General features: G+C 48.2%; 1 protein-coding gene across 6 annotated transcripts in view; it reads right to left on the minus strand.

The window, feature by feature from the left end:
• Positions 1-14,493, minus strand: part of ARHGAP40 (Rho GTPase activating protein 40) — a 39,454-nt gene extending 24,961 nt beyond the window's left edge. The window contains exon 1 of one of the 6 annotated variants that reach the window (XM_021416521.1): positions 14,403-14,493. Coding sequence is in view for 3 of the 6 variants with exons in the window: in XM_021416519.1 (XP_021272194.1) it covers positions 12,880-13,016 (137 nt within the window). In the remaining 3 variants the exon portion in view is untranslated. Of the gene's footprint in view, positions 1-709; positions 976-1,009; positions 1,131-12,017; positions 12,187-12,879; positions 13,183-14,402 lie in introns of those variants that run through there. The other 5 variants (XM_021416519.1, XM_021416518.1, XM_021416523.1 and 2 more) reach the window with 5 other exon arrangements.

Genomic DNA, 14,946 nt, shown 5'->3' on the forward strand with positions numbered 1-14,946 from the left:
TTTCTTGCTCCTACACACGCAGCCAAAACAGACCAGGAAAAGGGAGAAGCCAGAGAGAGACATGGGGGGGGGGGGTGTGCTGCAGCTGCATTCACACAAAGCCAACCCACACCAATTAGTGCAGCAGGGAGGCATTCTGAAACTTAGCGCAATTTTCAAGCTGATGCAAACAGGCTTTAAATGCAGTCTTAAAGCTGATATCCAGTAAGCCCAGAGAGGATGGGGTTTGTAAAGTGAACTCACTCCCTCTGCAGTTGTTGCACCTCTCAGCACACAAGTTTTGGAGAATATTTACAACTGAGCAGTTCTGACCTTCCCACAGCTCTTTAAGTCACCAAAAAGCCACCAAAGCACACACGTTGCTATGGCTCCTTCACTGCCACCGGAGAAGATGCACACGGTCCCCACGGCAGCCCCCGCAGCACTGCCCCCAACACACACACACCTGCAGCTCCCACCCCCACTTTGCTGCACTGATACCAGAGGACAAAACTATCAGGTTTATACAAAAAAAGGAAAATTTAGCGCATTCGGTTTTCACAATCAAGGCAGCTGAAGCACAGTTTAAGGGAGCATTCTACAACCTGATTGCCTCTGGAAATCTACCTCCTTTCCATCTCCCCTGCCACAGGTCTCTCCCCTCACCTCCCTCCTGCTGTCTGGAAGCAATGAACGCGCACAGAGCCGTGCCCCAGCCCAAAGCCCGTACCTGCAGGAGCAGCTGGCCGGCTGCATCGGCCGCAGCACCACCTGGGGCCGCGGGATGCGGGTCCTGGCAAACCCAGAGCCCCGCTTGCCGAGCTTGTCCATGTTTGGTGGGAAGGGAGCAGCAGTCAGCCCATCCGCACCGTGCCAAGCGCTGCTGTCGAGCCAAGGAGCCCGCAACCAACTGCCAAGGGCTGCTCCTCCTCACCGGGCAGGTGTGCAGCTGATTGGGTACCTGCACCCGTTCTCTCCTCCCTCCCCATCCGCCCTCCCCAGGATGGAGCAGGAGTCACAGTAAATACACCTGGGACTTCAAGGCAGCCCCGCCAGGGCTGAGCTCCCCGCCTGGAACGCAGCTGAAGGACGCGGCACAAGGCCAGCATCCAGCACTCGGCACGGTCGGAGAATAGGAAGGAGCTATTCCAAGCCTGCGCCCAAGCTGAAGCTTGCTCAGTAATCACCGAGTCTCAGCCCTGCGAAAAAGAAACTCCCACGGGCAGCGCTGGGGAGGAGGAGTTGGTCAAAATTTTACTTCGCTTGAGACAGGAGAAAAACCAAATTACCTGGCAGGGAAAGGGGAGGGAGGGAGGCAACAAAACAAAACAAAACAGAACACACTAAGCAACAACAACCACAAAAAAAAGAACACTCATTAAAAAAGCAAATCCAGCATGCCCTGCCATAGCTTGGCACTGAGTAAGTCACGGTTTTATAGAAGACACTGGTGTTGAAAGAGCAGCATAAACCCATGACACCTTCAGAAAGCATTCTGCGAGATCCAGATCCTTCTTTAACGCCTCACCACCAAGCAGTGTAGGAACAAGCAAAGGATTAAAACAAGCACACTCCCCATCTCTCTGCTGTACCTAACAGTTCTTATCCTCCCTCTACTATTCCCATTCTCCCCACCAAATCTCCTTTCACAGTATTTCTATAACTTCCCTTTAACATTTATTATTCTCCATCCTGAAGTCGAAGTTACAAATAAGTCATTTGTTTAAAGTTTCCTTAATGAAGACATGCAAAGTTTCTTTGGCACAGGTAATAACTGCACTCGTTTCCAATGCTCCGGTAAGACTGGATCTATGGGTCAGCCTGCTTTGCCTGAGATGGCTTAAAAGGGCAGCAGCAGCTATTTTGGAGACAATCCCTCATGAAAGCATGCAAAGAAGCAATCTCAGTTTCTTCCTACCCATTAATACAGCCCTTCTCCCAGCTGCAGCATTAGTCTAGCCACTGCAACCCCACCTTGCAAGCATGCACCCCATTTGTCCCACAAGTAACACAACCCAACCACCCAAATTCCCATCAGATCCACCCCCACCCCCTCAGACAGACTTGTTTTAGGGGAGGATTATCCCAGACAGCTGAACTACCCCAGCAGTTCCACAGTCCTTGCATTTACATTCTGTCTTCCATTCCTAACGAGTTTCATAAGAGATCGGATTCACAGCTCAGGTTATCCATGCAGCTTCCCTACATACGCCCCAATCCAAGATAAACAACCCAATATATCATCCTGGAAGTCTCAGCTTGTGAAATCCACACTTGGAAAGAAAGTCCATCCAGGAGCTTTTACAGCAGCACTGAATTATATGTAGGCAACATGCAATCAGAATACATCCAACACTAAGACCTTACTAACATGCTAAAAGCCTTCAAAGCTGTTCTTACGCTTTCATTCAAGTACACGACAAGAGTTTTTGTAGGGCTACACCTGGCAGAAGTGTAAGGCACTGTATATACATTAAATTAGATATATTCTGTTGGACATTGTCTCCTGAGCAAACAAAAACACTTGGACAATGCTCTCGGATATACGGTTTAACTCTTACATTTCCCTGTATGGAGTCAGGAGTTGGTGATGATGACCCTCAGGGGTCCCTTCCAACACAGACAGTCTACGATTCCACGTGACCACACAGATGGCTCAGCTATTGAAAGACAAGAGATCAAGCAGCAGCAAAGCCAGAAACATTTGTGAGCACATTTGGCTCCAGAAAGCTTCAAACCAAGCACACCTTGCCCTAAAACAAGCAGTTGTGTTTCAGGCTGCTCCTTCTTGGTTACACAAAAGCTGCCAGGACTGGAAGTAGATGGGCACAACAGCCCAGTACTGCCTTTCTTTTATCCCTCAGCTATTTTTCTTCTCGTCCCATTTCCTTTGCTAACTCCAGCCAGCTGCTTTGATTTTTTGTTAGATTTTCAGACAGACAGAGACAGTCACAGCTATGAGCTAGCTGCATCGTCACAGGTTCCTAAAGCAACAGCAATAATTCAGCCAGGCTTGTTGCAAAGCTAAGCAGAAATTAAAGGATTCAGAATGAAAATAGAATTCTTCAGTAGTACATTTAATCACTCATATAAAGCAGTAAGCAAGCATTACAGAAAATGTAAGGCCTAATTGGATAATGAGGTGCACGTAACAGCTGTACACCACTTGGAGCCTTGTGCACATTCACTCCAGTCTGGTTATTTGTGGCAATTCAGAGGAATAATCATCCACTTTATTTCCCAGTTTGTGAGAAGAGGAGGAGGAATAGGGCACAGAGGCTCAACTAACTGAGGACAGACTCAACCAGGATAAATATTCCAACTCTGGTTTTGAGTTTCAGTTCACCAGGAGAGACCTCCTGATGTCGTTAGAGATGAGCCAGGCTAACCAGGGCGAGATCATCTTACTCAAATATGGAGACAAAGAGGCATGCCAGCGCTCCCAGCAGTTGCTTTGTTCCCATGAATCACTGGTACCAGCCCAGCACTGCCAACGTCACGGCTTTAGTGCATGAGTTATTTCTGAAGGTATCTATGGATCCTGCCAAACCAACGTGTCTTGACTTGCTCAGGAAGCCTGATTTATTTATTTTATTTCAGGACCAAAAAGGAGAGGGTAAAATAACCCTCACACTTTCAGACAGGGAGGAATTTCAGCTGGGCGTAGCACATGATGTCTGGAGACCCAAAGGCTCCAGGTCCCTCTGCCATCCCAGGGACTGTCAGTGCACAGGCACATGGCCCCAGCAGAGCTCGGTGGCAGCGCTGTGGGTCGGATGGAGCACGGTGACCAGGCCCTGCACTCAGCACCTTGAGGCAGCATTTCATTTGCCAGGCATCCCCCAAAGTAATTTGTTAGCAAGAGAATCAAATGCAAGAGAAAGACACTGCGACCTGAAGTAGAGTGCAAAATCTGAACGCAGCTCCAAGCCCTTTCATACGATCCTTTCCTCCTCTAGAAAGGTTCATTTTTATGGAGTACTGAATATTAGGAAAGCCCAAAAGTAATTTGAACCCCCTCCACTCCATCACAGATCAAGAAAATACTCAAACAGCATTACCTACTCATCACGTGGAGCCATTAAGATTAACAGATTACAGTTTCTGGAGTCACCAAGGCGGTGAGATTATCCAGGTCCCAGCTTGCTCCCAGCCTGCCATGGAGGCAGCACCCAGGCCATGGCCTGGGGCACAGCACAATGCAAAGACACATAGGCTCTCTGCTCTGCCCTGCAAGACCAAACTGGCACCTCCTGGCTCAACAGCCAGCAAGAAGCAGCAGTTCTCTTCCCAGGCCCCGGGAAGCGCAAGGCAAGACTCAATTTGTCATGCTACTGGGAAAGAAACCCCAGCTCCCCCAGGTGTGCCTGTACCAATCCAGCAAGTGATGGAGGTAAAGCACCACGTGCAGCATCACCCCTTGACCCTCCCTGCTCCGCACAGCGAGGATGGCTCAGACCCGACAGCGAACAGGTCAGGCCCTGCTTAAAGCAAAACACGAGAGCCATGAGCCCTGTGTCAGAGCACATAATCTGCTTTACTGCGCTGAGGAGTTGTAACAGAGGATTAGGACGCTGGGTGGTGGGCAAACAGCACAAACAGATGAATCCTAAGCAGAGATTGTGGGCACGCAAGTGCCTTTTAATCTCATGTTTAAAAAAAAATTTTCAAAGGGAAAAAAAAAACAGCATTTAAATGGTTCACAATAATTCAGTTGTGAGAAACTGAAACACTGAAGCCATAAAACATTAAAAAAAATAAAAAGACTTACTGCAAACACCAAAACCCAAATGATTATTTGCATGCAGTTTACTGCCTTGCCCTGAGGCTCGTGGCCACTGGACAAAAGCAAAAGGCAAACAGAAGGCAGCGCGCTGCTGTCTGCTTGGTGCTGCCATGGCCTGGGGGAGCGAAGGAGGAGGAAAAAATCCAGTGCTGTTCATGTACATGTATGTTTAGATCAGTGAACTGCAAAGTTGTCTAAACCTAATTACTACCATAAATGTAATTTAAACCACCCCAAACGTTTCCACTGCTCAAGGAAGAGCTGTGACAATGGAAGGAAGCGCTAAGACACAGCAGCTATTCTTAATACAAAAAACACTTACTCTGATGAATAACCAAGACCTACTTACCGACAGAAATTGAACATCTTTCTGCCTTCTGGGCATTTTCAACTGTATAAAATTAGAAACCACAGCGGATTTCTGAGGATGACCTTGTTGATCTCCCTATTCAAACAACGCCTGAACATTTGCTGGCTGCCAGGCCTTGCAAAAACCATATCTTTCTTGCTGGACGCTGAAGGCAGAAAAGTGACAGGCGATACAGGTCCTGGACTAACAACCACCCAGTGCTTGTTCACTTCCTCTAAACGCAGGGGTCTGCAATCACTGCAACCAGCTGACAGAGTGCCACGCACCATGTGCAAGGTGTGATGGAGAGAGGCAAAAGGGGCAGAGAATCAGCAGTGACCTCGCTGGCTGCAGTGAGTCACCACAGCAAATGGCAGCCGGGTCAGCCCAGCTCTCAGGGACCGGATTCCCATGGCAGAGCTCGCCCAGCACCAGTCATCTCTGGCAGAGGCTGCACTGTGAGCACGTTGCACCTCCTTCATTTTCATAGGAAAAGAAGAGGGAAGAGCTCAAATTCCAAAGTTTCCGTCCGTAACCATTTCACAAACCTCAATTTGATTTCTGACAGCTGGATTTCCCTTTCCCCTTGGGGAAAATGGATGGGGCAACAGTTACAAATAGCTCATTCCTGACGCTCCTCCTATCCGCAGCTGCTGCCCCAGTTCCCAGCCCAAAGGTGTGATGCACTGGGCCATCACCCTGTTTATTTCCTCATCATAATCGCAGGCAGCAGGCTGGGCTCCACAGTCTGAACTCACTATGAGTCAGTGTGTTTTTGGGCATCCCGTAGGAGTTACTGCCCAAAAAATGCCAAGCATCCACTCGTAGAAGAGAAGTCACGCACATGGCTCCACGATCAGCACAAATGCTTCAGAGCTACCAAGGTTATGAGACAGCTGAACAGCAGCTACTGATAGCTTGGCTCAGATAAGCGGAGTTCCAGCAAGGAGTGTCAGACAATGGGAGGAATAAAGCAGGAGTGATCCAATCATGGCTACACAGCTAAGTCAGTTAGACTAAAAGCAAAATGCTATAGGTCCAAGTCTGGACAAAATACAAATGAAGTTTTCCAAGTTATGTCTTTTTTTTTTTGTGGTTTTGTGGGTTCCTTACTTTTTTGAAGGGGTAGAAGAGTGTAGGGTTTAGTATTTTAAATGTGTTACATCTGCTCAGATGTTTTATATCGGGGGGGATCAGCTGAAACTATCTCATATACTACACTGCAATCCATCCTGTCTTACTTAAATTTGTCTTGTTGAATGATTTTAATAAAAACTAAATCCACTTACCTAGCTATTCCAAATTGCTTCAAGATCTAGAGAAAAACAGCCCCCGCAGAGGTTCCCTCCCACTTTTAGATACAGAGCATTTTCTTGGGAATTAAATACCCCTTAGCTCATTTGTGGGTCCCCCTCCAACGAGCGAAGAAAAGCTCACTGATGCTGGCAGGGGGCTTCTGCCTCCCGAGACACAGTGGGGCTGGAACCTGCACCAGCCTGAGCCGTCCACCTCTTCCCCATTGGTTTGGGAACCTCTCCCAGTGCAGAGATGTGAGAGCAGGTCCCTGCATCTGCAGAATGAGTGACTGCCATCCCTGCAGGGACACAGCGATACCGCCCTTTCAAAGGGAGCAGCATTTTTACTCATCCCCCTCACCCAATTATCTCCAAAATAAGATTTAATACGGCCTAGGAGCAGATGTTTTTAATTGGTAGACAATAGTAAGGGCCAATTACTCTGCTCATAAGCAACAGTTGTGCTTGTACTTAGAAGTGCCATCATCATTTATCCTAACAGGCTTCTGTTCTACTTTGTCATGTCTTCAACAGGTCCCTAGGAGAAATTCAAACTTTTCTGCATGGAGAGCTCAGAAGCAACCCATGATTTATATTTATGGGCATCCTCCTCGTTCAACCTCTAGAAGAGAGCTGGGACAGAAACAGAACTGGCATGCTTCTTTAGGAGTGCAGAAGTTAAAAAAAATTAATGGCAGCTGTCACCATTTGTGCTTCACCAGAGTCTCACTCTGCAGTCAGCACGGAGCTTGTCTGTACTAGTTTCTTCTATAAACGATCCAACAGCTGGAACAGAACTTGTTGGGAATGCTGAAACTGATTTCACAACGCAGCTAGCAGCTCTTTCAGAACTATTAGTAGTCAAGACTTCATTAGCTCATTAGGGGTGGATTTGTTTTTCCAAAATATTCATGACCAAATTTAATTACACGAGTCTTCATGAAAACCAGAAGTCTGCAGACACGATGTGGGACTTTAGGGCCAGTGAGGGGAACAGAAGAGCTTGCTGCAGACCTCAGCAGACAACTTTGTCACGCAGGATTTGGGCAGGTTCACTGAGCACTGACCATCCTGAAGGTCAATGGGAGACCATAACAGTGCCTACAAACCAACCCCCGCATGCTGCTTACTCTCACACAAAGACTCACTGCTCTGCCTGCAGGACTGAAGGGATCAGAGCTCTCATATCAACATCAAGTGCTGGTGCAAGATAGATTTTCATTCTTCGATTTACACCCAGCGTACCAGTTCTGAACAACGCAGTGCTATTTCAGAGGCACAAAAGTCAACATCATAAAATCATCCACTGAATAAACACTGTCAGGTCCAACAAATCAAAGAATCACACATTCAATCTGGACCTGCAGTTGAGTTGAAAAAACTAGAAACATTTCATAAAAGTAAATCTAAAGACATGCCCACAAGCAGATGAACTATAGCAACTACGTATTACCTCACAGCTCTACTAAATCCAAACTGACACTCTAGACTACGTGTTAGAACTGGGCTGGTCTAAGCAACCTAACTTTTGTACAACAGGCATTCTCTGGCACAGGCATTGCTTGACTGTGGCTTTTCCCACAGTTCAGGCTGTGGCCCAACACACAGTGCGCAACCACCACAGCTCAGGCTGACCAGTGCTGGAGTTGCACGACCAGGCTGAAACAAGAACTCTACAGATGTTCAGCACGATGAGATGAGGCACACTGCCCTCGCAGCTGTGCAGAATCAATGGATGGGCAGTTTCTGACAACACAGAAACTCCTCAAAATTATCTGGAACAACTCACAGGAATGGTAGAGCCCCAGCTTACACACTGGAAGGTGTAGACACATCAGCTTACCCCAAAAGCCTTTCAAGCAGAGCCAGCAGCATCCTCATGGCTGAGGCTCTCAGGACTCCCACCACAATGCAGGGGCACAGTACCACAACAGAGGAGCAAGGATGAGTTCCCACCATCAGCTAGGAAACCGACTGCTCATAAGCACATGAGTTAGTGATTTTGTAAATTAATGAAACAATGAATGAGAAAATTAACCAGTCTATTGAAAGGGGACGGAGTCCTGTTTGATTTCCACCCAAAGAGCTTACGACAGACTTTTGATTCGTATGGTACATCGTCCTGTACAGGAGAGGTCAAAACAAACCATGATATTTGGCTCAGTATTAACGTCAGAAATAATACAGGGTTAAATGACATTCACAGACTCACAGCTAGCAGCCAAGCGGCAGCTTCTCGACCTTCACAAAGACTAGCATCTCTTTGCTATCTGCTTTGTTTACACTAACAACATAAGCCAAAATTGCACAGATCCCACTAACAGAGTTAACAGAAAACCCTTAAACAATAAGTTCTCCTTGGTTCTACCTCTTCACTTGCACCCTGGTTCATATTTTTTCCTAGCTGATACATAATTCCACCATGTCCTGGTGTTTAAAAAAGCCCTGAGTCCCAAGTGACCTTGCAGCTCTGTGCTTGCTCCAAACTCTTCCTGGCCTGCAAACATCCGGCAGCTCTGTGCCTGCTTTGCACTGGCCAAGAGGGTATAGGCAGTGCTAAGTGAATGAACTCTGCAACTCTTGGATCAGGGACAGCGTTAGGATGAGTGCTCCTAGGAGAGATTCTTCCTCTCCTGCTAATCAAAGGAAATTCTCCATCTACATACAGCTGGCACCTTTATCTACTTTTACCTTTCCTGTGCACAAGCTGGAGTCAGTTCAGGATTGTATTTGACCAAAACAACTGTACCTCAGATCAGCTGCAGGGATGTATATATTGCAGCCTCATGCCTATCTTCCGCTACGAGGCATGAAAGGATTTCCTTCCACTGTGTCAGCCCTGCTGTTTTCAAACATTAACATTGTCTGAGCTTTACCTTGACAGAGAAAAACAACTTTCATCAGCAAAGCTGTATTTATTTGCTGCCAAAAGAGGATATCCTTCCAGTTCCATTATATATTGGCCACCTGCTATGGACCTACCAAGAGCTACAGGCTCCTGTTCACTCAAGAACTTACATTAACTCCTCCTGCACTACAGAAGAGCCCGACAAAGAACAGGTACCACCTTCACAATGGTACAATCATCTCCCCTCCTGGATGATAAAGGATATTTTCAATTATTGTAGCCCAGCAATGAAGCAGATTTCCAAGTTTCAGATATATGACCTTAGCCAGCTGCACGTTTCATTGGACATTGCACCCAGCCTCCCTCCCCACCGCACAAATGTGTAAACCACTTTTCTGTATGTGCTATAAAGTCACCCAACACAGTGATGTAAGGGAACCGACTTCTCACTGCTTGGGAACACCCAGCTGTGAGTGTTACCCTTTGCCTTAGGTCCAGGGCCTAACAGCCATCCAAGAAACCCGGACTCCTATTTTCAGCAATCCTTCTGGGGTTTAAACCAAGGCAACAGGTCAGTATCACCGCCCAGCCATCCTAGAGCCAGCACACTACAGTCTAGCCAAAGGAAGCAGGCTTCTCAGATGTTCTCCATGGCAGATGAAGCCCAGTAAAGATTCACCAAGAACTGAAGACGAAGGAAGAGACATCTGCCATGCCACCTCCTCCAGGAAACAGCCACTTACCTGACCTCAACTAATTGGCATCAACTAAGTCAGAAACCAGGTGCTTCAGAGAGAGAAGAGTGCAGATGTGATACACCCTCTCAGCTGAGGGAACGACGACTACTCACAATGTGTGTCATTATACTGGCTCTTGATTAAAACAGTCTCTCGTGCTGCATTAGGTGACCTGGCAGGGATAACTGAGGAAAAAAAAAAAAAAAAAAAAAAAAACCAATACAATCACTTGATCAGGAGCTTGCTGCCACCACTCCAGCAATGCCCAGGCTGCCCAGTGTGCCAGTGCTGAATAGCAAGAGAGTGATGGTCAGACACGATCCTGCTTTTGTGTTCCCCACTTCCTTGATACTTCCTTCCCAAAACACCTAACAGTAACACGTCGGTACAATCCTCCACTGCTATCCAAGTCCATCATCCTAGGAGGCATGTTCTGTACAAGGGCAAAGAGGACGCAGTGATCAGCACTTCAGTGCTACAACAATCAACAAACAGGAATTCCTGCGGTAGAAACGTGCTTGGGTCTCAGCCAAGTTGTTACAGAAGTGCACGGTCCCAGCTATACAATGTATTCAGGATCATTTCCTATGTCCAGGCTCCACCATAGGATGGCAGTGTGTTCGTTCAGGTGGACCAGCCGATGCAGTATTCAAGTAGTCTGGGACATCTCCAGTTATAAAAAAGGGAACAACTTCATATTAAATAAAAACTAAACGACTAACTCAGACCAGTGAATTAACATCAGCATTGCTAGGCATTATGCAAGAAGATTTGAGGGTCCCAGAGCTTCAACCTCTAAAACTTTAAAAGGACACGAAAGAGAGACCAGAACATGGCTTACTTTGAAAGGCCCCCAGTGAGGACTGCCCTCCTAATTTTCCACGTGATAACAACGTTTCACTCACACATAGCTAGCACAGAAGATTTAGTGACAAAGACCCTCATTTTAACAAGAGCCTCAGATTTTGCACAGAGCTCAACAGCTCAGGCACCAGTGGAATACGCTATGCAGATGGAAACAATTATTTAGGAGGGGAAGAACTCCTGCATGCACAGAGCAACATTTCACTTAAACTGAATAACCTCCCACCAACACATTCCAGACTCTTGGAGTAATCTGCTTTGGGGAATATGCTTTAAGCTACATCAGCTTTTGTATTTCTTTCTCCAAACTTCTTCGCAATCACAGAACGCGCTCCCCTGCGAGCTGACCTAACGGTCTTACCAAACAGCAAATACCAGAAAGTATTATAAACATCTGAACCTAAAACCTAGTTAGAGTCCTACATTCTCAAGCAATGGGTTCTGGTTTCAGACAAGCTTTTTCACTGCACAACAGACCTGGAAGGACTTATCCACATGATTAACCATGCTGCTGACTTCTACCTAAAGTCTAAGGCATAACGTAATGAATAAATCATACAGGCCATATTTGATATGCAGTTAGTTGTTTGTTCTTTTTTTTTTTTCCAGTAATCATTTTCTTGTTGTATTTAATATTTCACTGATAAGCAGAACTTGCACTCCTGCCTGGCACTGGTGAGCTGGAGGCTGGTTTTTTAGTTAACAAATCAAAATCACATTTCTTAGAAAGGAACAGCATTACAGAAAGGAACACTGACTGATTAGAAACATCATCTAATTACTGGCAATCCTTTCAAGTCAGCTGCATGAGGACTATTTCATATAATACGTTGCAGGATTAAAAATAACTCCACCAGTTTTCAATTAAGAATCAATGCCATATGGATTTTACATTCGCAACAGGAAAGCTCAAACACCATGTCAGGACCAAGACATTTTTATAAAGCACTTAAACTGCTCAAGTAGAAGCATGTGGGCCGTAACTTCCCCAAGTAAGCAAAAGTTTCACTGAACTAAGAGCCTAGAAGTTGTACAAAGCCAGAATACACTTCAACCTTAGTCTTACCTTGTAACCTCTGAGTCTTAAAGGATTAAAAAAAAAAAAAAAAAAAAATCCTCCCTCCTCACCCAGCCAGAGCAAGTCACACAGTTCACAAACCATCACAACTCTTGCAAGGATCCTCAGGTCACCGCCTCATCCCCCACCCTGCTTAAAGCAGGGTCAGCACCAAAGAGAGAGCAGGACGCGGAGAGCTTTGGCCAGCTGGGACTTGTGGAGGAGCCACCACTTCTGCAGGCTGCATCTCAGCACTCCCCTGTACTCACAGGGAGCAATAGCTTCCCTTACAGCACACAGGGTCCTTGCCTCTTTCAATTTATAATGCCTTGACAACTGATGTCAAGGACTGGAAAACAACATGTCTGGGTTGCGCCTTTCAGTGTTAAAAACACCACCTCAAATAAAGTAAATTAAGTTGCTCATCACCCCAAGCACTGCGCTGCTGCTGTTGCGCCCTCTTGGGGCGTGAGCCAAATCCTGAGCATTGTTTTCCAGCACGCAGCTGGACACACAAACCCGGATCCTCGGCACCAAGAGCAGATGTCGGCCCAGCTGAATCATCCCAGGTCTCCTCCAGGAGAAGGCAGCAACCAGCAGCAGCGCAGCACCCAGCTGCTGACAAGTGGTGTGTCACCGCACACGGCAATGCCTTACCCCTGCGTGCTCTGACATACTGCTTTCTGGACACATTTATCACGTAAATCCACCAAAACACATTACATCACTTCAGTTTACGTGAAAGCAGAGTCTGGGTCTTTTGGCAGTTCATTCGAGAGTTTTGAGCTCAGAGGAGAGCAAAACTGGTTGCTAACTTTTTCAACACACAATGCTTCCTGACGGAGTTTTAAGAATGTTTATCCAACCCCACCCCTGCAACATGCCTGCAAAGTAAATGCTTTACAAATAAGAAGGAAGAAAAAAAAGGGGGAGATTAAGTGATGTGCAAAAGGTCATAACACACCTACGTCTGGCATACAGCAGAGCAGGCTTCTGGCTCCCCGGAGGCTTCGCCTTGGTCAGAAGAAACTGCCAAAGTACAGCTGAGAGAGGGAACTCTCTGCCAGAAGAAACTGCCACCAGTGCTGTGCCTGAAGTCATCCCCTGGCTTTGGGAGCCACCTCTTTCAGCTTAGGAAGGGATGTACTTGGGAGAAAATGGGAGTGCCCTAGGACAGAGGCTGCCGGGTGCATACAATACAGCGTGCTGCCCCAGGGGAACAGAGCTTACCGGTGAATTAAACCCAAACCCACAGAGGAGCCTTGATTTCAAAGAAGCTTCTATTTGCAATCACTGCCAACGAACTAACACTGGAAGAAGTTCAACCGCTACCCAAATTCTGCAAGCTCCAGCACTCCTACCGATGCCCAGGAAGCAGCTTCTGCCCAATAACACAAAGGGAAACCAAAGCACAAATTCACTGATGCTGTTCAGTTACGTGCAGACCACGAAGGAGCTCAGGAGTCACCCCACATTTGCTGCGAGCTCCAAACGCTGCACAAAGACCCAGGGGCGGGCACTGCAGCCTGACTGGGAGAAAGAGACGATGTTAACAGAGAGGGACCGCAGCACCGGTGTTGCACAGTCCAAACCATCTATATGCCCAGACCCATCTCCGTGTCACATTCACACACCATTCACCCCGTGCAAAAAAGCACGCTTCCCAGAAATGACTGCCCACGTTGCTTTCAGCAGGCTCCACACCCGACAGCCGCACTGTAGCACCCGGACATTCAGCCAGGCGGTGCTTCCCGCAGCTCGGGGCCCTCAGCCCTCCCCGGGCAGCTCCTCGGGCACCGACCTCGCTGCTATTACGGGGACACCGGCAGCGCCAGCGGCCCGGCCGCGAGAAAGCTATTCCGAGAGTATTTACACAGCCTAAAAACTGCTCTGAACACATACTTTGGTGTCCTCGGGCTTTAACACATCACCACGAACGGCAATATTCAGGCAGACCTTCCCATGGGTTACCGGCCCGCCTCAGTTTCCCAACTCCTTCCCCGCGATGATGATTACATCGAAACGCCTTTAACCACGGCGGGCGGGCGACCGCCTCGGAGTACTCCGGCTCCTTTGTGAGCGAAAGCCCATAGCGGGAGCCGAGCTCCTGCAGGCAGCGGCTCCCTGCTCGGGGGCTGCCGTGCAGCGCACAGAGACCGCGTGCAAAAAAGGGAAAAAACACCGAGACCACCAACCACCGGCGCTCTCCTCCCCAGAGCTCAGCAAACAATAGCGGGCGAGGCGAGGGAAGAAGGAGAAAGAAGAGCACGGAAGCCGCAGCCGCCCGCTCCGCGCCCTGACCGGCGGTGCCCCCCGCCCTTCCCTCCCTCCCGCACCGCAGCCCACGCTCCCCCGAGCGTTACCCGCCGCGCTCCCGCAGCGCCCGCCGCCTCCGAGCTTCGCGCACTGCCCCGCCGCGACCCGCGGCTGCCGCTGCTCCGCCTCACCCCGCCCCTGGGAGCCGCCCCCGCCCGGCTCCCCCCGCACCTGCCCGGCCGCGCTGCTCGGCGAGGTGCCCGGCTCTCCGCGGACGGGGAGACAGCGTTTCCTCAGCAAACGGCTGAGGAATGGCAAGTCCGTATATATCTCCTCGAAATAAATGACCGCAGATGCAAAGACAGCGAGCAAACAAGTTTTATTTAAAAGCACGCTGCTCTGCATAAATATTTGGGCGCGTGGACATCTGTGGGAAAGACAAACGCAAACAAGGCATGCTTCGTAATTGCAGGCAGCGGAACCGTTACACAGTCTCCCCATGCAGGGCTGTGGAGAGTTTCCTTCAGCTCAGGATTAGGGACAAACGTTTTTTCCAGTGGCCGTGATGTCCTTGGGATGTGACGCCCTATTTTTAAGCTCTTCTTTTAAAATGGATTTGCGGAACTTGGGCATCGATGCAGAGAGCAAATGGCTGTTCATGAACCTTTAGGGAACAGAGCTGCAGCTTATTGCCCTCCTGCCCATTTCCTTGCAGCCCACCGAGTGCCTCTGGCAGCATAACCCAACCTGCGTGCTGAAAAGGGAGTATTCTGCA

This window comes from Numida meleagris, chromosome 19 (assembly GCF_002078875.1).
Source record: "Numida meleagris isolate 19003 breed g44 Domestic line chromosome 19, NumMel1.0, whole genome shotgun sequence".
In the NCBI taxonomy this organism is placed as follows: domain Eukaryota; kingdom Metazoa; phylum Chordata; class Aves; order Galliformes; family Numididae; genus Numida; species Numida meleagris.